The sequence below is a fragment of the Leptodactylus fuscus genome, chromosome 7 (genome assembly GCF_031893055.1).
Source record: "Leptodactylus fuscus isolate aLepFus1 chromosome 7, aLepFus1.hap2, whole genome shotgun sequence".
In the NCBI taxonomy this organism is placed as follows: domain Eukaryota; kingdom Metazoa; phylum Chordata; class Amphibia; order Anura; family Leptodactylidae; genus Leptodactylus; species Leptodactylus fuscus.
In genome coordinates, this window is record NC_134271.1 from 11,579,900 (window position 1) to 11,599,352 (window position 19,453).

The 19,453-nt window shown below is 45.7% G+C and overlaps 1 protein-coding gene across 2 annotated transcripts in view; it reads left to right on the forward strand.

Annotated features, from left to right (window-relative positions):
- ANO1 (anoctamin 1) overlaps positions 1–19,453 on the forward strand; it is an 84,269-nt gene that overhangs the window by 46,887 nt on the left and 17,929 nt on the right. For both annotated transcript variants that reach the window (XM_075280993.1, XM_075280994.1), the window contains exons 4-12: positions 4,249–4,347; positions 5,965–6,116; positions 7,547–7,601; positions 8,154–8,205; positions 11,038–11,093; positions 13,542–13,580; positions 16,010–16,074; positions 16,197–16,331; positions 17,667–17,827. In XM_075280993.1, the coding sequence (XP_075137094.1) occupies positions 4,249–4,347; positions 5,965–6,116; positions 7,547–7,601; positions 8,154–8,205; positions 11,038–11,093; positions 13,542–13,580; positions 16,010–16,074; positions 16,197–16,331; positions 17,667–17,827 (814 nt within the window). The remainder of the gene's footprint in view (positions 1–4,248; positions 4,348–5,964; positions 6,117–7,546; positions 7,602–8,153; positions 8,206–11,037; positions 11,094–13,541; positions 13,581–16,009; positions 16,075–16,196; positions 16,332–17,666; positions 17,828–19,453) is intronic.

A 19,453-nucleotide genomic window follows, 5' to 3' on the forward strand; every position in this document is an offset into this window, starting at 1 on the left:
AGCCAAAAGTGGCCAGTAATGTCAAATTCTGCTTTCAGAAGACTAAAGTCTTCCATCGACCACCTGCAAACAATCATCTGATCGACTTCCATTCGTTGGCCGAAATGACCAAATTGGCCATTTTGGTCGACAACTATCTCATGAGTATGGAGTATGGTGGGCTTAAGCATTCTGCAATGCATTCTTCTGTTCTCGATAATGCCTATAGTCCCAAAATCCAGTCACCCCATAGTCTGGAATCAGTAGGATAACTCTGTATGGTCAATGGGACTTGAGCCATTGAAGAAGCTGGAAGTTGGGAACACCAAAAAAGTGGTTCTACTTGTAGGTCAGCTGTCATGTTAACCCCTGACTGTATCAGACCCATGGAAATTGAATGGGGCAACAAGCAGGTTTGCATGAATCCTAGAACTAGGACCAGATCTTGTCTTTACAGCAGATGAATGTTTTCTACTAATATCCATCTATCACGGCAGACATGAAGTCACGTTGCAGCTCCTCTTACTTTCTGGCAGGTCGGCAGACGGCAGGCACGCTTGCAGATGTTTGCGCTTCTCCAAGTCATGTGGCGTTTTTACAGCTTGCTAACTTTAGAAGTAATATACGGTGTCTTAGATGTCGCGGTGGCCGGAGCTTGCTCTGGGCTTGTAGTCTTCATAGGTCACTTTCTAAGCAAAAAGAACCAAACATCTGTTGGGCAACTTTTTTGGGCTCTGTACAAAAGTTTAGAAGGATTTTCATCTTATTTCATCGGTCCATGTATAGATTCCTCATTACGGTAGAAAGCTTCCCCCTGGCCTCTCCACCGACTCCTTTAATGGCGGCCTTAGAGCTTAATAAAGACAAGTCCAGTCATCGCCAAAGTATTCTGTCCCTGATCTAATCTGAGCTCATTGTTCAGAGTGTGGGAAGCAGCGGACGTGTTTAATCCATGGCGAAACCATTCTGGCTTCTGTAGAAATTTGGCCAAATAAGGTGCAGTCTACTGGTCCAATTTAACCCCCCCCCCCCTTCCTTTCTACATGACCCAGCTAAGGGTTACCCATATAATACTTTGTGTATGACGCACTCCTACCTGGACAGTCGCTACTTAAAAGCAGGGCCATATTTACCATAAAGCAAATGCTGCACCTGGGCTTGGCACTATGGCCGTCGGGGTGCCCATGCCAGCCTTCCCAGATCCAGCAGGACAATCCCCTCGCACTGTTTTGGGCAAAAGGTCCTAATTTATCTTTCCTCTGAATATAGTGGTGAGCAAGGAGCTATTGAGCCCCTGCTGACCATTCAGGGAGTGACTAGTGTTGTCTGCGGCAGGGCGGCGTATTGAGCACCTATCTGGACACTGCACCAGAATCGGTGCCTGCAGACGGCTCCATGAGAACGGGTCTAGGTCAGTATAATTTTATATATTAAACTTTATACTGTACTGGACCACTAAGGGGGCATTATACTATGTGGGGGACATAGCTCCCTTTGTGCCTATAATGCCCTGAGTGGAGGCACAAGTTGACTTTGTGGGCTTATGGGTATGGCTTTACACACACAACCTTCCCTTTAGTGTCAGACTGGGGAGACTTCTGAAACCTTTTGCACTGGGCCCACCAATATGATAAAACCGCACTGGTTAAACGGGTCCATGCTTTATAAGCGGGTCATGAATTATCGGCCAGTTAGGACCTCCAGAAACCAGTTGTAATCTGTGAACAAACTTAGAAAGCAGTGTTAATTTCCCTGCAGCGCCACCACAGGCGATATAAAGTATTACACTGTTTCCCTTCAGATCAATGGGTTGTCTGTGTAAAGCAGGAACGGACAAGTCCTCCAGAGCAAGAGACGGTCTTTATAACCGCTCTCCACTCTTGTGAGCGATAAGAGATGAGGACCTTCTGCCCCATTACCCCAGAATTCCCTAGTAGTGTATATAACAATCCTTTTAAAGAGAGCAAAAGGTAAAGAAAAATTGTTCTATGCAAAGTTATTCTAAATTAGTTTGGTCCTGTATGACAGTAAAGATGTATGGCGTCTTAGACACGCTTTGCTATGTACTAGATAAGGACCTGAGGCTTCTCTTTTTGGAGTCGTGATCTGGGCGGGTTCGGGTGCAACGTTGACACCGCAGAGTCAAAAACGTTGCAATGGGTCGCTTTCCTTTTGACACGTGCCCCAATAAGTTCTGTCTGTAAAGGCTCGGAGGGAACCTTTCCACATCAAAAATTCTCAGTATACAGAGTTGACAGCTTGGATTAGAACTATTCCTTTGGCTTTGGTCCATTCGGGAGTTCCTGGGGTTTACTGGCCTGATACGATGACTGTGCAGAGTCCGTGACGCAGTCTCTATGAAGTGGGCAGGAATGTATTCTGAGGGCGTCTCTTTAAGGGCTGACCGGGCAAAGTCTCTGGTGATGACTAGGATGATTGTGCCTTAAACTTGCCGACCCCCTCCGAGATAAATAGAACCTGTTTCTAGAAATTGCAGCAGTTTTCAATGAAATAAAGTGTTATTGTATGTGTTGACAGCCGGAGAGGTTGTGATTATTGGCAGGAGTCTCGAGGGTTAAAGCGGTCTCCAAAAACAGAATGTCCTCATTGCCCAATTCCAGTTTAAGCTTGTATTACAGAATAGAACAATCCACAAGGGCGCTTTATGGAGCCTGCGGAGCAGCGCACAGTCCCTAGGATGATATATTATGGGGCTGTATCCTAGGCCTTTGCAAAACGGGTGAGGGGTCGTTCTGTGGTCCTCCATCCGATAGGTTCTAGATTTCACAGGACCTTGGCAACACCGAGGAATGACTTGCACGTCTTAATCTTCCAGTTTTTTGGTTCATTGTTTTGATGGGACTGCACGTTCTGTATATGACCAATAAAGAACAATGGTGCAAGAGGATCCACGTCTGCTTTGTAAAATGAAGATTTACTCTGTACACCATGGGTGACGGATGGGACATGTTATTGGAGAGGATCCCGGCTTTTGTGCCGCTGTTTACAGAAGGGGCATTAGTAGCCGTTCAGTTTACATGGGGACCTTTTGAAGTTCTCCCGAGATCAAATACAAGGCTATTAAAGATGCGTTTCTGTCCAGGCGTCGTGATGCGTGTCATCCTGGTAAGCACATGACACAATGTATAGGTGATCTCAGGATAAACAACGCTGGGTGAGCAGGTGGACATGACTGCCAGGAAGAACAATGAGGGCTTTGTGAGCCGCAGGGCCTAGTGAAGATTAGGTGACTTCCTGTACATCAGGTTACATCATCATGATCTCTGTTTTCTTCCAGGAACGGCGTCACGCCTGGTTACGTGTGGTATTGCAATACACCCAAGCTTTGCACCAATGAGGTTAATCTACAATACCATAAACAACACATGGACAGGTGTGGCGTTGTCTGGAACAAGGCAGCCATGTTTTTCTAATCCTGGAAACCACTTTGTGGTAGATTCCGACTCTGGCTCTTTCTAATAGGCTACAAACCCATCCTGTGTAGTCTGATCCTTCTATACATCTGTCTTTATTTCTTGCTATCCTCTCAACTATATACTATAGGTTTGCAAAAAGTAGGGGACAAACGGACGGGCTGTGACTGGCTTTAAAATCAGACTACACAAGGTTTGCGGTCTGTAACCATTAAGACACTGAGCCCTGTTAAAGGGGCACAAGATGCCGGACCCCTTCCCGTTAAAGATGCGGCCGGGACTGGCTCCAGATCCTGAGGGCCCTTTTGGCCCCTGCCTAAAAGGCACTGGCCCACTGGGGGATTCACTGGTACCCCGGTGGGCCAGTCCCAGGCTGTGTATAGGAGCTGTGTGCACAAAAATTTGTAATATTTTTGTGGGATCTTGGAACTGGAGATGTGTGAAGTAGTGATGGAAGGTGCAGAGATGATCAAGGTCCTCCTAGTTGGCTTGTCCTCACGTGACAAAATGACAATAGCATATGTTAATTTCATGTCTTTCGATTCCATGTGTCATGAATACCTACGCTAAACATCAGGCCTGATCATAAATGGGTCATGTTAATACGTCATTGTAGGCAATTGGGTATTTTCCATTTCCTATTAACCCTATAGTGATGCAGACCTTACCTCCAACCATAGGGGGTTTTTGCCCCCTATAATCTCATTCCTCAGCAATGGCTATCCTGCAAACAGCTTCAATATGGCGTGACGGATATTTCTCAGACCCATGGGAACTCTTACTACTTTTATGCCGTAGATTCTAACTCTCTTCCTATTTCTTTTTCTTGGTCCAGACTAAAATGCACGGTGTTGGATTTGTGAAGATTCACGCTCCCTGGAATGTTCTCTGCAGAGAAGCTGAGTTTATGAAACTTAAGATGCCAACTAAGAAGGTATGTGCTCACAATTTTTACCGGCCGCTCATAAATAACCCCGGGACACGTTTATATATAGTGACTGTATATAGGCCGAAGCTTCATTCAGGGCAATGATTTGTAGGAAATGCTTCAGGCCTATACGATTGTGTATGTTTGCCATTAAAGGGATTAAGTGTTCCCATAACCTATGGATACATCACTTGCGGCTAGCCTACTGTAAGAACTAGTGACATCACTGTGATGTTGGCATCGTGCGTAGATTGCTTTCCTACATCCAAGTGGGCATCCGCACCAAGCGACTCTAGGCAGAAGCCTTTGGCATGGTGGACCCATGGTGGAGGGGGGTGCCCTGACACAGTTGATTGCCTCCACAAGATGTGGACAGGGCTCTTTTATTAGAGTATATTTGGATATTTTGATAACTCCCGTAGCTAGTGGAACTCTATCTCTTGGTCATTGTCTCTTCTTTCCTGCAAAACAAGAGTCAAGGAACCCCACTGGACTCCCGCCTGTCAGACGGTTTCCTAATGGATACTTTCTCTGTTCTTTATACTCTATATCAGTCGTGTAGGGTCTCTCGGGCATCTTCCATATCCACAAGCAATAGCGGGAAAGCGGCAACTGTGAGATTTCCACTTATTCTTCTGTTCTTCCTACTACATGTTGCTTATAAAACATTGCGGGTCGAGGCTTGAAATTTTGGCGACCATCCCCGAGAGGTCTTAATTGGGGATCTTAGTCTGTCTTCGCTGCCCTGTAGATCCGTAGAAGTGGAATAGTAAATTGGAGATGACTTGAAGGAGCCAATTACTACTCTCTTACATTTACTATTAGAAACCTATAAAGAGACTTGTTTAGTCTCTGTTAAGTAGCAATCTGGCAAAGTATGAAAGGTCTCGTTCCTGCCGTAAGTTTCCTCTAATGCAGTGTCAGCCTTATTATTGCAGGCCTGGACTCGAGGTGGAGGGACGCCGTGCCAGTCTCCGTACAGATGAGGGTAGACCACTACCCTACTGGGGGCGGGAGGCAGGACGAATGCTCTTACCACAAAATGTAATGGAATCCCGGGGTGTATCTAGGGCAATGCCTTAACAAACCTCCAGAGCATTACTCATGAACATTCGATGGAAAGTCCTCATGAGTCACCCTAGTTCTAATAATGGAACCTGCAGACCACATCCCAAACTATTATTATAGACCTAATTTTATACACCTGCAGTAGACTTGTCGGGTCTTGGTTTTCTTATTTGTTAGCTCTTTTAGTATAGAAAATGTTTGAGATGCAATACCAGGCTCAGCCTATGAACAAGGGTGGCACTGTTTTAAGGGCGACTTATGACAGTCCAAAGACTTCAAATCTAACGTCAGAAAGCCTCGATATCTATCATACATTGGTGTTATTTTATTGGATCAGGGTTAATGGGATTGTGCCAGCGCCACCTATCTTCTGGGGGAGGTATTGCAATGTTCTATACTGTCTATAGCTCCTCCCTGTACTCAGATGAAGGTCTGTCCATAGCTTGGAATAAAGGATACCCTTCACAAAGACCTGTCCTTGTCCTTAATGTGTCTCATTGCTGCTGTTTTTTGCCTCCATGGACTGATCCTACATTTTTGTGTTATTCCTTCCAGATCTATCACATCAATCAGAAACAGGGCCTGATGCAGAAACTCAACTCTGTCCTCCAGAAAATAACAGAACCCATCCAGCCCAAGGTTGCTAGTCACCGACCACAGACAGTCAAACATCTCTCCTACCCCTTCTCCAGAGAAAGACAACACATGTAAGTATACGGGATACAGTCTGCTGCCCTCTTGTCCATAATATCAAGTGTACTGGACGGCTAGCTTGGATTTGTCATGGGCATTGATCTTGATGGATTGGCGTGGAGGGAGAACCATGGATTCGGGAGCCGGTAGACCACCATATGGTCATATTGGAAGCATCTAGTTGGAAAAGAATTGGGTCGGCCCAACCTAGACAACCATAGGGGGTTAGGTTTCCCTCCATATGGTGCCCAAGGATCAGGCCGTGTGCATGGACATAGTATCTACTTGTACTTGGTGGCTTTCCATCGGGTCTTCTTTGTTCATTCCAAAAAATCTGGTTCTAGGCCAAAAAAACGTTCCTTAGCCAGTCTCTGGAGGACCGTGCCATATACTGGGCATTGTTAAACACTAAGTGTAATAATATGATGGTATTTTTGACCAGAGCGTGTGGCCATAACCTTAAAGCGGCCAGGCTCATCTACCAGGCTAGACGCTATAGCGAGGCCTCCGGTCTGTGCCAGTCGCTACATTGGCTGCCTATTCATTATAGAATAAAATATAAAGTTATCACACTCATCCACAAGGCTCTCCATAATGCCGCACCTCCATACATTTCCTCCCTCATCTCTGTCTACCGCCCAACCCGTGCTCTCCGCTCACTCAATGACCTAACACTTACATCCTCTATTATCAGAACCTCCCACCCTCGTATACAAGACTTCTCCCGAGCTGCACCACTTCTCTGGAATGCTCTACCCCGGACAATCAGATTAACTCCCAATTTCTACAGTTTCAAATGCAAACTAAAGAGGCATCTTTTCAGACAAGCCTATCACAATGTCTAACGTAAACCCTTAACCGTCCTGTCCCCGCTCCCACATTACCCCACATGATATGATGTCATCTCATGCTAACTTTATAGGTCCAAGCTCCATCCACATGTTACAGGACACGACTGGTGACGGCTCATAAATTTTTGTGTTTGTGTAATGACAGTCACCTCTATTACAGAAGTGTCTGACCCCTGTATAAGTAATGCTGCCCCTGCTACCTCTTGTGTCACCCCCTCTACCTCATAGATTGTAAGCTCTTACGAGCAGGGCCCTCAGTCCCATTGTGTGAAATGATTTTCTTTGTAATGTATCTGTAGTGTATTTTAACCCTACAAATTGTACAGTGCTGCGGAATATGTTGGCGCTATATAAATAAAATGTATTATTATTATTATTAAAGGGGTTGTCGGGATTGGGGAAAAAAAAAAACATCAAAAAACAGCACCACCCTGTCCATACAGTGTGCCTGGTATTGCAGTTCAACTATACTCATTTTAATGGAGTTGAATTGCAGTACCAGAGAAGACCTATAGCCAGGCGTGGCACTGTTTTTGGATTTTCTAATCCTCCAGCATCTGCCGCTCACTATATAACCTTTCACTATTTTCCAGGTTCGATATGTCAGACAAAGACTCGTTCTTCGACAGCAAAACAAGAAGCTCAATTGTAAGTGTTAAACTCTCCCCGTCCCTCGCTGGTCAGGTGTTAATTGATTTCCAATTAGATTTTCACACCTACAAAGTGTCATTAGTCTGTACAATGTATCACTGCACATGGTGTGCACAGTACCCAAGAGAACCTCCACTGCTTTTCACCTCTAAAGACATCAGATGTTATAGACCGATTCATAGCAGATAAAACAATTATCTGAAGGGTTTCCAGAAACGACGCCCCTCTTACCTATAGGCTGTGTCTGGAATTGCAAGTGAACAGGGCTGAGCTGCAATACCAAGCACAGACACTATACAATCTATGGTGCTGTGCTGTGATGATCGGTTGGATTGACAGGGATCTGATATTGGTGACCTATCCAAAGGACCTTTGGTACCAAAAGGGGACATGGGGGCGAGACAAATTCCCTTGCAAATATACTTTCAGTGGCCGGTACTGTAATCTGCTGTGAACAAATCTGCACAGAACATCTGCACTTGTCCTAATAGTCGGGGGCAGAATTTTTTTGTTCCACCTGTGATCTCATCTGCTATCTTCTTCGTACAGGTGTACGAAATCTTGAAAAGGACGACCTGCACCAAAGCCAAATACAGCATGGGTGAGCACAAAATTTCATGACTTTTATTTAATGGCGGCTATCGTTTCGTTAAAGAAAGCCAAGGGTGTAATTCTACCTTAAGGGTCACGTCCTCCTAACCGCGTAAACGTAGAGTCCCTAAATGTCAATTCCGTAACAAAGTGTGTTATGGGTATCGCTCGATCTTCGTCCAGACCTCAAAAATTTGGGTCTGTAGAAACGTCGAACCCCAAGGTTTGCCAACATGCAGCATAGGGCCAACTCAACCCCTTTACAAGCCTAAATTTGGCAGCATTGTTTCCAAAAATTTGGAACTTTTGGAACAATTGGAAACTTTGTACGTCTTGAGCGTATACCTAGAAGTGAGTGAACAAAGTATGAGCAGAACCTTAGAAGCAAACGAGCAATGGGCACAACGACCACCTCAAAAAGGGGATGTTGACGGAAACTAAAAATGGCTACTACCCTGTAATATGTCCACACTACACCACCCAAGGAAACCTATCCCTACTTCATAAACCAGTCTATGGGTCCTTACTCTTATTTGTTTAAAGGGGTCGTCCGGTGACAAGATACCTCCTATGTGCATAATGAGTGCGGGTCACAGCACTCCGACCCCACCAACCATGTTTTGCACCCAAGTTTGGTTATCGTGGTGGTCGGAAACGTGGTGGAGGTACGCTTCGGCCATCTCTGGCTATCCTACTGAGATGAATAGACCAGGATTGAAGATTTCGACAACCACTCCATTCAAACTGGGGTAGAAAACACCCCCATTCTCGTGATTGGTAGATACCCTGGCGATTAGACCCCCACTGATCAGCAACAATACCCCCCGATCATGTAGATTCAGGAATACCCCTTTTACTGTTGCCCTGCCAGGTATCCAAGCCTTCCCCTCCTTCCGTATCATTAACCTCTCTCTCTTCCATCGCTGGTTTATGGTATTCCTATTTGAGCAATTGCCCGCTCTGTTTTTGCAGACTTGCCGAATGTTTTTGTCTTCCCCCATATGTGCGTGTCACCCGTACACCTCCCGACATGCCTCTGCTTTGATGCGTCTTGCCGTGAAGGCGTTGGCCCCTCCACCCAGTAGATGTGTCACTTCACATTCCTCAATGTCTCCCTGTTTTTGGATGCACGCTAGCAGAAGCCGTGGCTCTACAGATGGCCCCGGGAAATGTTTACTCTCTGCGCGCATTAATCCAGGCATTGTAGAAAGCCCGCTCCTGTTATTTGTCACCGCCATACCATATAATAATCTTTTCATCCCTCTATGACGGTCGAGGGCAGGGATTAGGCGTCGTTTGCCAGTAAGTTTTTCCAGCTTTCGAAGAACACGGCGTCTGCTCAGCCCTTGTATCACACACACTCGATACTCTGTACTCATGGCGTAGACGGGGTCGCTGTCACCGCTCCACCTGCGGGGCTGGGCTAAACCCATAAAGCAATCCATATAGGATCGGAAAATAATCAGGCTCGGTTAATCGGATTCCAACATTATATGACCTACATAAGGGGGGAGTTTCCTGATTTCAATCCGCTCTTGTAGCATGTACAAGGTGATGGGAAGGGGATCCTCCTTAGGGGGATTCGAGGATTTAGTTTTATGGGATGGGAACGCTCATAGGATTAGGGATTGCAAAATTAACCAAATCATTATCAAATTGGCTCACAAAGCATGGCCGCTGCTGACCGGCTGTACGAGGCTGTGCCCGACAGCGCAAATTCCCAATCAAATGGGGGGAACATGCAAACCCATGTTCTAATGATCAGTGGGGGTCCTGCTACCCAATCTGTGCCCCATTACAGGGACCCAGTCCTCTACATCCGTTTCCGATACCCCCACCATATGGCTGCTGTAGTCAGTCACTAGCCGCAGCTCTCACATGCCGTAGTCAGACATGATGTACCCGACTAAGTTCAGCAGCCACATGGGGGAGCCACTGATGTTGGCACTGGAACAGTGGAACCAAAAACCAGCCCCCAAGGACTGGAGCTTTGTGGCTGGGGCAGTGGGGAGTTTATGTTTTTGAATTTACTTTACCCCCACCCCCCCCCACACACACCCTTAGCTATATTTGGGAGAGGCCCTGCAAACCCTGTTAGGTTAAGGCCACACAAAGCGGCAGAAAAAAACACAGTGGAAAATGCAATCCCAAAAAGTTTGGGCTTTTCTGCTGCATTTTTAACCCCGTGGCCTCCGCCTTACATAGGAGTAGTGTTGTAATTCTTATTTTGCCCTCTGGAGGCAGTGCAGGCAAACGAAACCCTTTCTTGTCAGGTTCTTGCTTCGATCACAGATGCCACGTAATAGTTTTTGAAACCTGATTGGACGCGATGGACTGTAACTCCTCCTCCTTTTCAAAAGATTTGATGCATTTTCCCCTCCCCAAAATTCTCACCATACACATCAGGCCTTACAATAAGTGAGTGCGCATCCCTGATACTTAAGACATGAGACGTGTGGCTGCTATAAATGGCCGGCCTGGCGAGCTGCCTGGATCTGTCTCGTGGACACGCTTCCCTGGCCAAGTGAGTAATAGCTTGCCGGCGTTGCGGAGCGCAGTGACCCGTTTTATACACGGTTACCCTGAGACTCCTTAGAAGAAAAGAATAGCAGCTAAACACTGTATAAGTATAAGGCCTGGCGCGAACAAGGAGGCCATGTCTACCGGGCCTAATGTAAGGTCTATCATTAGATTTAATACAGCTTTAATAATACACCAAATGCATCCTCTGTAGGGAGAACGTCAGCATGGAGGCCTGGGGATCCCTCCGCCTACGTAATATTGGAATAGTCCAACCCCTTACCCATATGTTTCCTTATATAATATGCTTTGTATTTCATAGGAATTACCAGCCTACTTGCTAATGGCGTGTACAGCGCTGCCTATCCGCTACATGATGTAAGTATGACCAATGGCGACAAGAGGAGATAAGCTGCAAAATCATCTTTTGCTAGTAGTGATGTAATGATGGGTCAGTAGTGTTATCTATAGAGGTGTTATCGTCTCTTGTAATACCGTCTGTGTGACCTACAAAACGGATAAGTGCCAGTTTATTATTAGGCTTAGTGGCCAGAGTGGGAGTTGCAGGCTATACTACTTTTGGAAAAATTCTACATAATGACATGGAAAATGTAAAAGAAACAAACATTTTTCGATGACCCATTCTCTTTAAGGCACCCCTGCTGATCAGCTTCTGGGTATGACCAGTGTACTGAGCTGGATACACACCATACACGGTCTTGTCGACCGCGCTGCAGAATATCTCGGGTTCTGCAGATTATGGGTTTTTGGGTATCAACTTTTGGACAGTCTGTTACGGAGTCTTATGTCGGAGGGAACGCTGCTTAGATTTTCTGGCCTCTTGTATTGGAGCCGTATATAGATCCCTATGGATGTATCCTAGGTCAATGGATGAACCTGTGTAAACAAACAATCTCTTCCTGCAGCTGTGGCCCTTGAGGTCGGCCCCCAGGGGAAACAAACATTAGCCATATTTATGTAAGACCATAATGCTGCCTTAAAGGGATCAGATTTTTTTTTTTATTATTTCTGTAAACAGCGCCACCATTGCACATGGGTTGTGTCTGGTATTGCACCACTTGAATATTGCAATAACAGGCGTGTGTTACTCTCTTTGGTCACTTTGTAGACTCGGAATATAAATGGGAATGATCTTGCTTACTGACAGCAAGCGGAGGTCTTGAGGTATCCTGGATGTGAAGCCTCTTTAACCCTTTGCAGCACTGCATTGCCGCCGTTTCTCGGTTCTTCAGATTTTATCACCTTTTTTTTGCACTTTTTGCCATCGATCGCAATTTTGTGTCTATATGGCGGAGAGGAGCTGTCACCTCTCCCAGGCCTCGCAGCAGGAACGCTCTAAAATATTAAACTGACCAAGGAGCGCGTGCAATACACAGGGGAAGGTTCCCTATTAAATCATTTATCCGGGACCCCCCAGGGGATAACGCACAAGGTGTTGTGTAATATAGTTGAGAAGTTCATGGAGACACAGCCAGCGGGTTTAGTACAAAGCTGACTCGGAGAGAAAATGAGGTTCTCAGAATCTGCAGCTCTTTTGGATTTTCTTTTAAAGGGGTTGCCTGATTTAAAATATGCCTTTAATGGAGGGGGGTTCCAACATTCAGACCCCTCCAAATCTGAGAGTGACTACAGCATTTCACTCCGTATACGTTACAAAGAAAGCTCATTGGTTTTTAGAATCCCTGTGCAATACCTCATTTCTCCTCTAGAGGCGCTGCAGGGAAATTAAACACCCAGAGTTCCCAACAGATTTAACCCTTCTTTTAAAGACAAATGGACCAAAGTCCATTTTAAGTTTAATATCTAAGCTATATTAGAAATGGCAAAATATCGGATATTTCCATATGTGGGATCCAGTGGATCCTGGAAAGGGATCTTCTAGAGTAGTCCAATAACTGAATATTTTTTGGAAAAGTCCTACATCCTCCAATTTTCAGCCTGACCACTAAACCTAAAAAATATAATACAGCACAGGCAGGATAGAAGATAACTCCTCTATAGATAAGACCGCTGAACTTCTATTACATCACTTCTGACAATAGATGATGTCACAGCTTATCTCCTCCCCCCTCCTCTAGAAAACTCGCACAGATCTCAATGAGCCGGCTCCAGACTATTGCTGCCTATGGCCAAGATTATACTGTAAAGCAGATCACTAAATGCTGTTAACAGAGGAGAGGAGAAGCTCAGGCAAGATGGCCGCCCCCATAATCATGGACAGAAAATGGGAAAAAAATACATTTAAAGGGAATGCGGCGCAATGTATAACTCCCAAAATATTCTCTTTGACACCAGTTTCGTTGAAGGTGATAACACTATAGCTGAATATCTGTATGGCAGTTCCTGGCCTCGTGCATTGGTTTCTATTGTGATCGTGTGAGTTTCTTATTTGTCATGGCCAAGGTCCAATCTGTTTGGCAAACTCCATCTTGTGACGTAGAATAAAGCCGATACTAATTGTGCGCACTTTCCTTCAGTCTTTATAAGCTCACCATAAAGTACACAGTGTTCTCTGAAGGCGTAGCATTGTCTCGTAGCCAAAAATATTGGGATCCCAATGGAATCTTGATGGACTCCATTATATGACAATAGATCCATTGGGATGTAGAATGGCTGGCAGGGCTCCATCATGGCTAGCAGGTCTCCATTGACCACCAAGAATGGAAGCCATGACAGTAGTCAGGCGTGTAATATTTCACCATGTGTGATTCCTCTCAACCCCCGACCAATGTGGGTTTGGCTGAACATGAATGATCCTCTTATTGGAGTGTAGATCGCTAACGTGAGCTATTTTTCTGTTCACAGGGAGACTACGAAGATGACCCTGAACCCAATGACCGAAAGGTAAGCGCTCCTTCAGATTTGTACTTGGTTTCTTTAACAATATGGCGTATATGTGTATGGAGTAGGTTGACCACCATTGGCATGCCTATGACCGCATGGCATCATACACCTGTTATGTAGTTGTAAGGCTTGGTTCACCTCTGTTGCGGTATCTCACCTGAAAACCGGTGGAAGAAAAAGTCCTGCAAGGTTTCAGTTTTAAAAGGATAGCCATCCAACAGACTCCATTATAGTCAATGGGGTCCTTTGGACATCATATATGTTGGGTAGTCAGTTGGCCACCATTGGCCTACAATAACACGGCATCATACATGTTGGGTAGTCAGTTGGCCACCATTGGTCTACAATAACATGGTATCATATATGTTGGGTAGTCAGTTGGCCACCATTGGCCTACAATAACATGGCATCATATATGTTGGGTAGTCAGTTGGCCACCATTGGTCTACAATAACATGGCATCATATGTTGGGTAGTCAGTTGGCCACCATTGGTTTACAATAACATGACATCATATATGTTGGGTAGGCAGTTGGCCACCATTGGTTTACAATAACATGGCATCATATATGTTGGGTAGGCAGTTGACCACTATTGGTCTATGATAACACATCATTCTATACATTAGGTTGTAGGTTGACCACCATTGGTCTACAAACACATGGAATTATATATGTTGGGTAGTCAGTTGACCACCATCGGTCAAGACCGCATGGCATCATATATATGATGTAGTAGGTTGACCATAACTAGTCTATAACAACATGGCATCATATACGTCATGTAATGGGTTGACCACCACTGGTCTGGGAAAGTATGGCCTCCTTTGTTTTGTAGCAGGTTGACCACCGTTGGTCTTCGACAATATGGCGTCATTTACAGCTTATGTAATAGGCTGACCACCATTGGTTTAGGACAATATGTCATAGCCTACACGTTATGTAGTTTCAGTTCCTATATATTGAGCTCTTCTTCATCTGCTACTTGAACATTACAAACCTCCCATTTTCTAAGTAAAGCTTTTGGAGGAGGGGGCACTGAGTAAAGGATGTGTACAGTAATAATGGGGGGCCCTCACTCAATGTCTTGGGCATCATCTCTAAGTATGGCCTTGTCGAGGAGAACAATCTCCATACAGTGTGGGGTTCCTGCCTCTAACCCGCAGTTTGCAGTCTCTCGTTGGGGCAGATACACAATGTGAGCCGTGCGCTTTGTGTTCTCTGTACACTCCACTTCTTTTGGTCCCTGCCATGGGGCTGGTGTGGGTGTAGGAAGATTGATGGGAAAATTAAACATTGATGCCTTTGTGCTCATTAAAGGGGAGTTCCTTGGCTGATCCTGTCAGGGAACCAACAGGAGATTTCTTAGCAGATGTGTTTCATTGTTACGCACTGGCCACAATCCACAAAGCTGTAGTGGATCGCATCTTTACGACCTGAACTGATATGGCAAGCGCTATATTAATATGGGTTTTTAATGGACGTCCTCCATGCCTGCACTCTATAAGGTTGGCCATACACTTCTCACCTGCCAGTCAGTCCCCCTGACTTCCCCCTATACCAAGTCCAGATCAACATGAGTATATTCGGAATGGGGAGAGTGGAGTAAACCAATCATCTGCCCTGAGAACTAAAGGATTGGGCATGTTGATATCCTTCTATCCCCTAGACATATGCCATGGTGGTAAAGGCAGGAGACCCCCACTTTCCATTAGGTGGTTCACATTAATATGGCTTTGATAGAGTTTGATCCTCCATATGCCTCTGATTTCATCCATAGGAAACATAGCAAAAAAAATGGCGCCATGTTCCATCTTATTGTGTGTGAATATAGTTATTCTCCTCTAGAGGCCACAATATCTGTGAATATTATAAGGGGCCATGAGCCCTTACGCTCTCTCGGTTGTCCAAAATACCATTGCCTGCCAATGATCCACAAGACAAGCCATGACCATCCAAGCACTATAGGACTCCATGTTGGTCTAAGTTCCCTTGCTTGAATCTCAGGGTGTTCTGGGGATAGTGACCGATGGATGTCTCAAGACCATTGTGTCGTAGCTACTGCACTCTCACTACTCCCAAGGACTGTATGACCCTCTGATCTCTGCAACGTGCAACATGTTTTGTGGCCAAATTTGCCATGTCGCCCTAGTCCTTGCACAGCCCACCACCTTGCAGTAATCTGCTTTCCTAGGTATCATCTTTTCTCTGCCTTGTTATAAACATGGAATGTAACTTAACACTCTTGACTCCGATGCAGAATCTGTAATGGGGTACGCCATTTATAATACTGGTGGATTCCTATGTGGTCGACACCCGTTGAACCTCTAAAGCAGTAGAGACTGGTGACTTTTCTTCTCTACAACCTCCAGAGATCTCCATCTCCGCCCGCCATGTTCTAACCTCTGTCCCGTTTCCTTCATATTTCAGCTTCTGTGTGACGAGTGGGCCAGTTATGGCGTCTTCTACAAGTATCAGCCAATTGACCTTGTCCGGTAAGTTTATGTTTCAGCTGTTCTAGAACTATAACTCCCATCATCATTGATCTGAAGTGTTGGGGTACTATGGCCGCCGCCTTCTTCTTCATCGCTAGCTCCTTCTCTTATCTCTTTTGCAGGAAATATTTTGGTGAGAAGATCGCCCTGTACTTTGCTTGGCTCGGTGTCTACACTCAGATGCTTATTCCCGCATCCCTCGTAGGGATCATTGTGTTCCTTTATGGATGTGCGACTGTGGATCACGACATCCCAAGGTATCTCTTACACTGTCTACTCTGCAGCCATGTCTGTGCTATTATATAATATTATACTTATAGTTTGAGGAGCTTTGGAGTGGATATCTGAGAAATTGGGGGGTTTTGGTCTCCACATAAGCCATCAGACCCACACTGATTGCTGTTTGGGTCAGAAATCTCCTTTTAATGCAAAGTGATGCACATGTTCATCATCTGTAGGGAGTGTTGGAAGTCATGGGACATGGACAGTGACTGACGGCAAGACTCCAGCTGCATCAGTTGGGACTGAAGATGACTGATCCTTGATGATCACTTGGTTTCTTCACAGTCCATATGATCACCTTATCTAGGCAGAAGCCCCCATTAGCCCCCTTCTACACAAATGGGCTGCCATGACAGTCTGGGGCCTAGCAAAGCCCTGAAAGCCTGCTGTGATTATATGCTAGATCCTCTAGCGTGACCTATTGCTGCACCTCTAGCCCATCTACAAGTGCGACCCCTGGAATCCTAATACACAGCCCAATAGTGAGTACTTGGCTCTCGGGCCCGCACGGCGCTGTGTTTCTGCTAATGTTTACAAGACCACGTGGAAACAGATTGGAAGACATAAATCTGACACAGGCGCCAAGAGAAATGAAAGCAGCAATGTGAACACTGTATAACCAAGCAACCAAGCGAGCCTTGCACTGCCAATGTGAGGGCGAACCTCCAGCCCAGCGTAACCCTTCACACAGACTGGCAGGGCAGGAGCCGCACTCTCCAAATGATGATAAACTCATAAAACGAGGACGGCAGGACGTCTCCTCTATCGGGGCCATATGGAGAATAACATGCAGGCCGGCACAGCGGGGGAAACTAACAAAGGGGAAGGAACTCTGCAAAGTGCTGTACGGTTTGTAAGCGAGCACACTTATGAGGTTTTACATTACAGAAGAACGGGCTAAATGGGAAACGTTAATATAACGGATAACGATGGATCCCAAGGGACCCCTTTGATGATAACTGGGTCTATTAGGTGTCCACGAGGATGTGGTCTATTGTAAGCCTTGAAAGGCCCCCAATATTTCCCCAACTGTCCCTAAAAGAGTCAGCGACTATAACTCAAGATCTACTGCGGAGCCCGATGGTGCCCAAATGTCCTCGTAGGGTTCATTGCAAAGTTGCAATATTGAATATGTGGAGCCCCTTTAAGGCCTATTAACCCCGTAGTGTCCTCTCTATATACAACCCCATAGTGTCCTCTCTATAGCTGGGATCCATTGTTTATATTCATGGCGTTTCACACTGCGCCTCTCGGGGCCTCTAATCCTTTATATACACAAAGTTTCTTCTAAGTTTCCATCTTTTTCCCAGCATGGAGATGTGTGACCAGCGAAACAACATTGTCATGTGCCCGTTATGTGACAAGACCTGTAACTACTGGAGGATCAGCTCTGCCTGTGCCACGGCCCGTGCCAGTCATCTCTTCGACAACCCAGCCACGGTTTTCTTCTCTGTCTTCATGGCTTTATGGGGTAAGGAGGATTTTTTTTTTTTTTTCTGTAATGGACAGAACCTCTTTATAAGAGGGGAGCAATTCCCCATAGCTGGGCGCACACATCCCGCTCACACAGCTGCAGGGTTCGTTACAATGTAACAGACCCTACAGCTCTCTGAGCAGCTATTGTCATAGACCATCACCTTGACCATCACGCTCATGTCCTGCTAACACCATTCCTCATAACGCTGCATTGTCCATAGTGACAGGGGTAGGAATCAAATTTTTAACCGGTTCCATCGGGGAGTGCGCACACAATTTTTTTTTTTCAGGACGAGAGTCTTTGTGCAGCTACACCCCTCTTGGAAGCACGTCTTCTCCCCTTGTATTTTTAACAACTAGGGACAATCTGCAGCATCCCCCCCCCCCCTCCACCAAGTCCCCAATAGTCGTCCATCGCTCCCTCTATTTGACGTTACGTAATTTTGGCACAAGGCCACATATTGAATAAGAAGCGGACATGAAAGTTTTGTTTTTATCTGAGAAAGTGTCCCATCTGCCGGAAGATCTCCGGTCTGGATGTTTCTCATGTTCTGAAATCCACATCCCCTTCCAGGACGGCGTTGAGGGATTTTCTCCCCACAAAATCCCTGCTTGTCCTCCCCGATACCCCCAGGACTTTTTTTTTTTTTCTTGGTGTTCTTATTTTGGCATCTTAAGACTTATTTTTATTTAGTACTATGAGGATGATGAAGACGCATCTGTTAGCATTTAGTTCCCGTCTGTCCCCCTGAGACGTTCGGCTCTCGATGGAGTTGCCTCTATAACAATTACCATGTTCGCCATATGCTAAAGAGCTGTTCCCAGCCAGATCTGAGTCACATTTCCTTTGAGAACTACTAGAGCATGGCATAGAGGGGCGGCTGAAGTCTGTATGTCGGGGGCGGGCGGTGTATACATAGTGTACATGGTATATACACACAGTATAGGGGGTCACATGATTTCTATTTCTAGGTTACTAATACTTGTCACTCTATAGGTGGAAAGCTCTACAACGTTCTAATAGACTTTAATTTCTTCACCATTTCCAAAATCTCTGCTTGCTGTCAGTGACGGAGGACACTCTTGGTTATGTTCAGAGGCAGTCTCCCTGTATATAGCTCATACTGCCCTTGGCTCAGGCCTGGTTCTCATCTGCATTCGGTATGCCGTTCGAGGGACCTCCTGAATGTAATACCAAGCGCATTGACGAGCGGTGAGCAATGAAAGCACATGGACTCCATAGACTATAATGGGGTCTGTGTTTTCTGTGCAGTGTCCGCACGAGTCATGCAAAAACGAAAGTAGTTCACAAAGTACTTTTCTCTTCGTATGTTCCGTGCGGACACCGTGCGTAAAACACACGGACCCCATTATGGTCTATGGGGTCCATGTACTTTCATTGCTCACCGCTTGTCCCCATGTGGACTCCCCGAACGTAATCCCTAACGCAGATGTGAACCAGGCCTCACAGATTTGTTTAGCACACAGAGCATTGTCTGTTACAATTGTATTCAGTCTAGACAATACTCTCCGGTCTCCAAAGTACTGTAGCTGATCGAGTGTTTGCTCACAGAGCATTGTCTAGACAAGATACATTAGTAACAACTGCGCAACCTCGCTG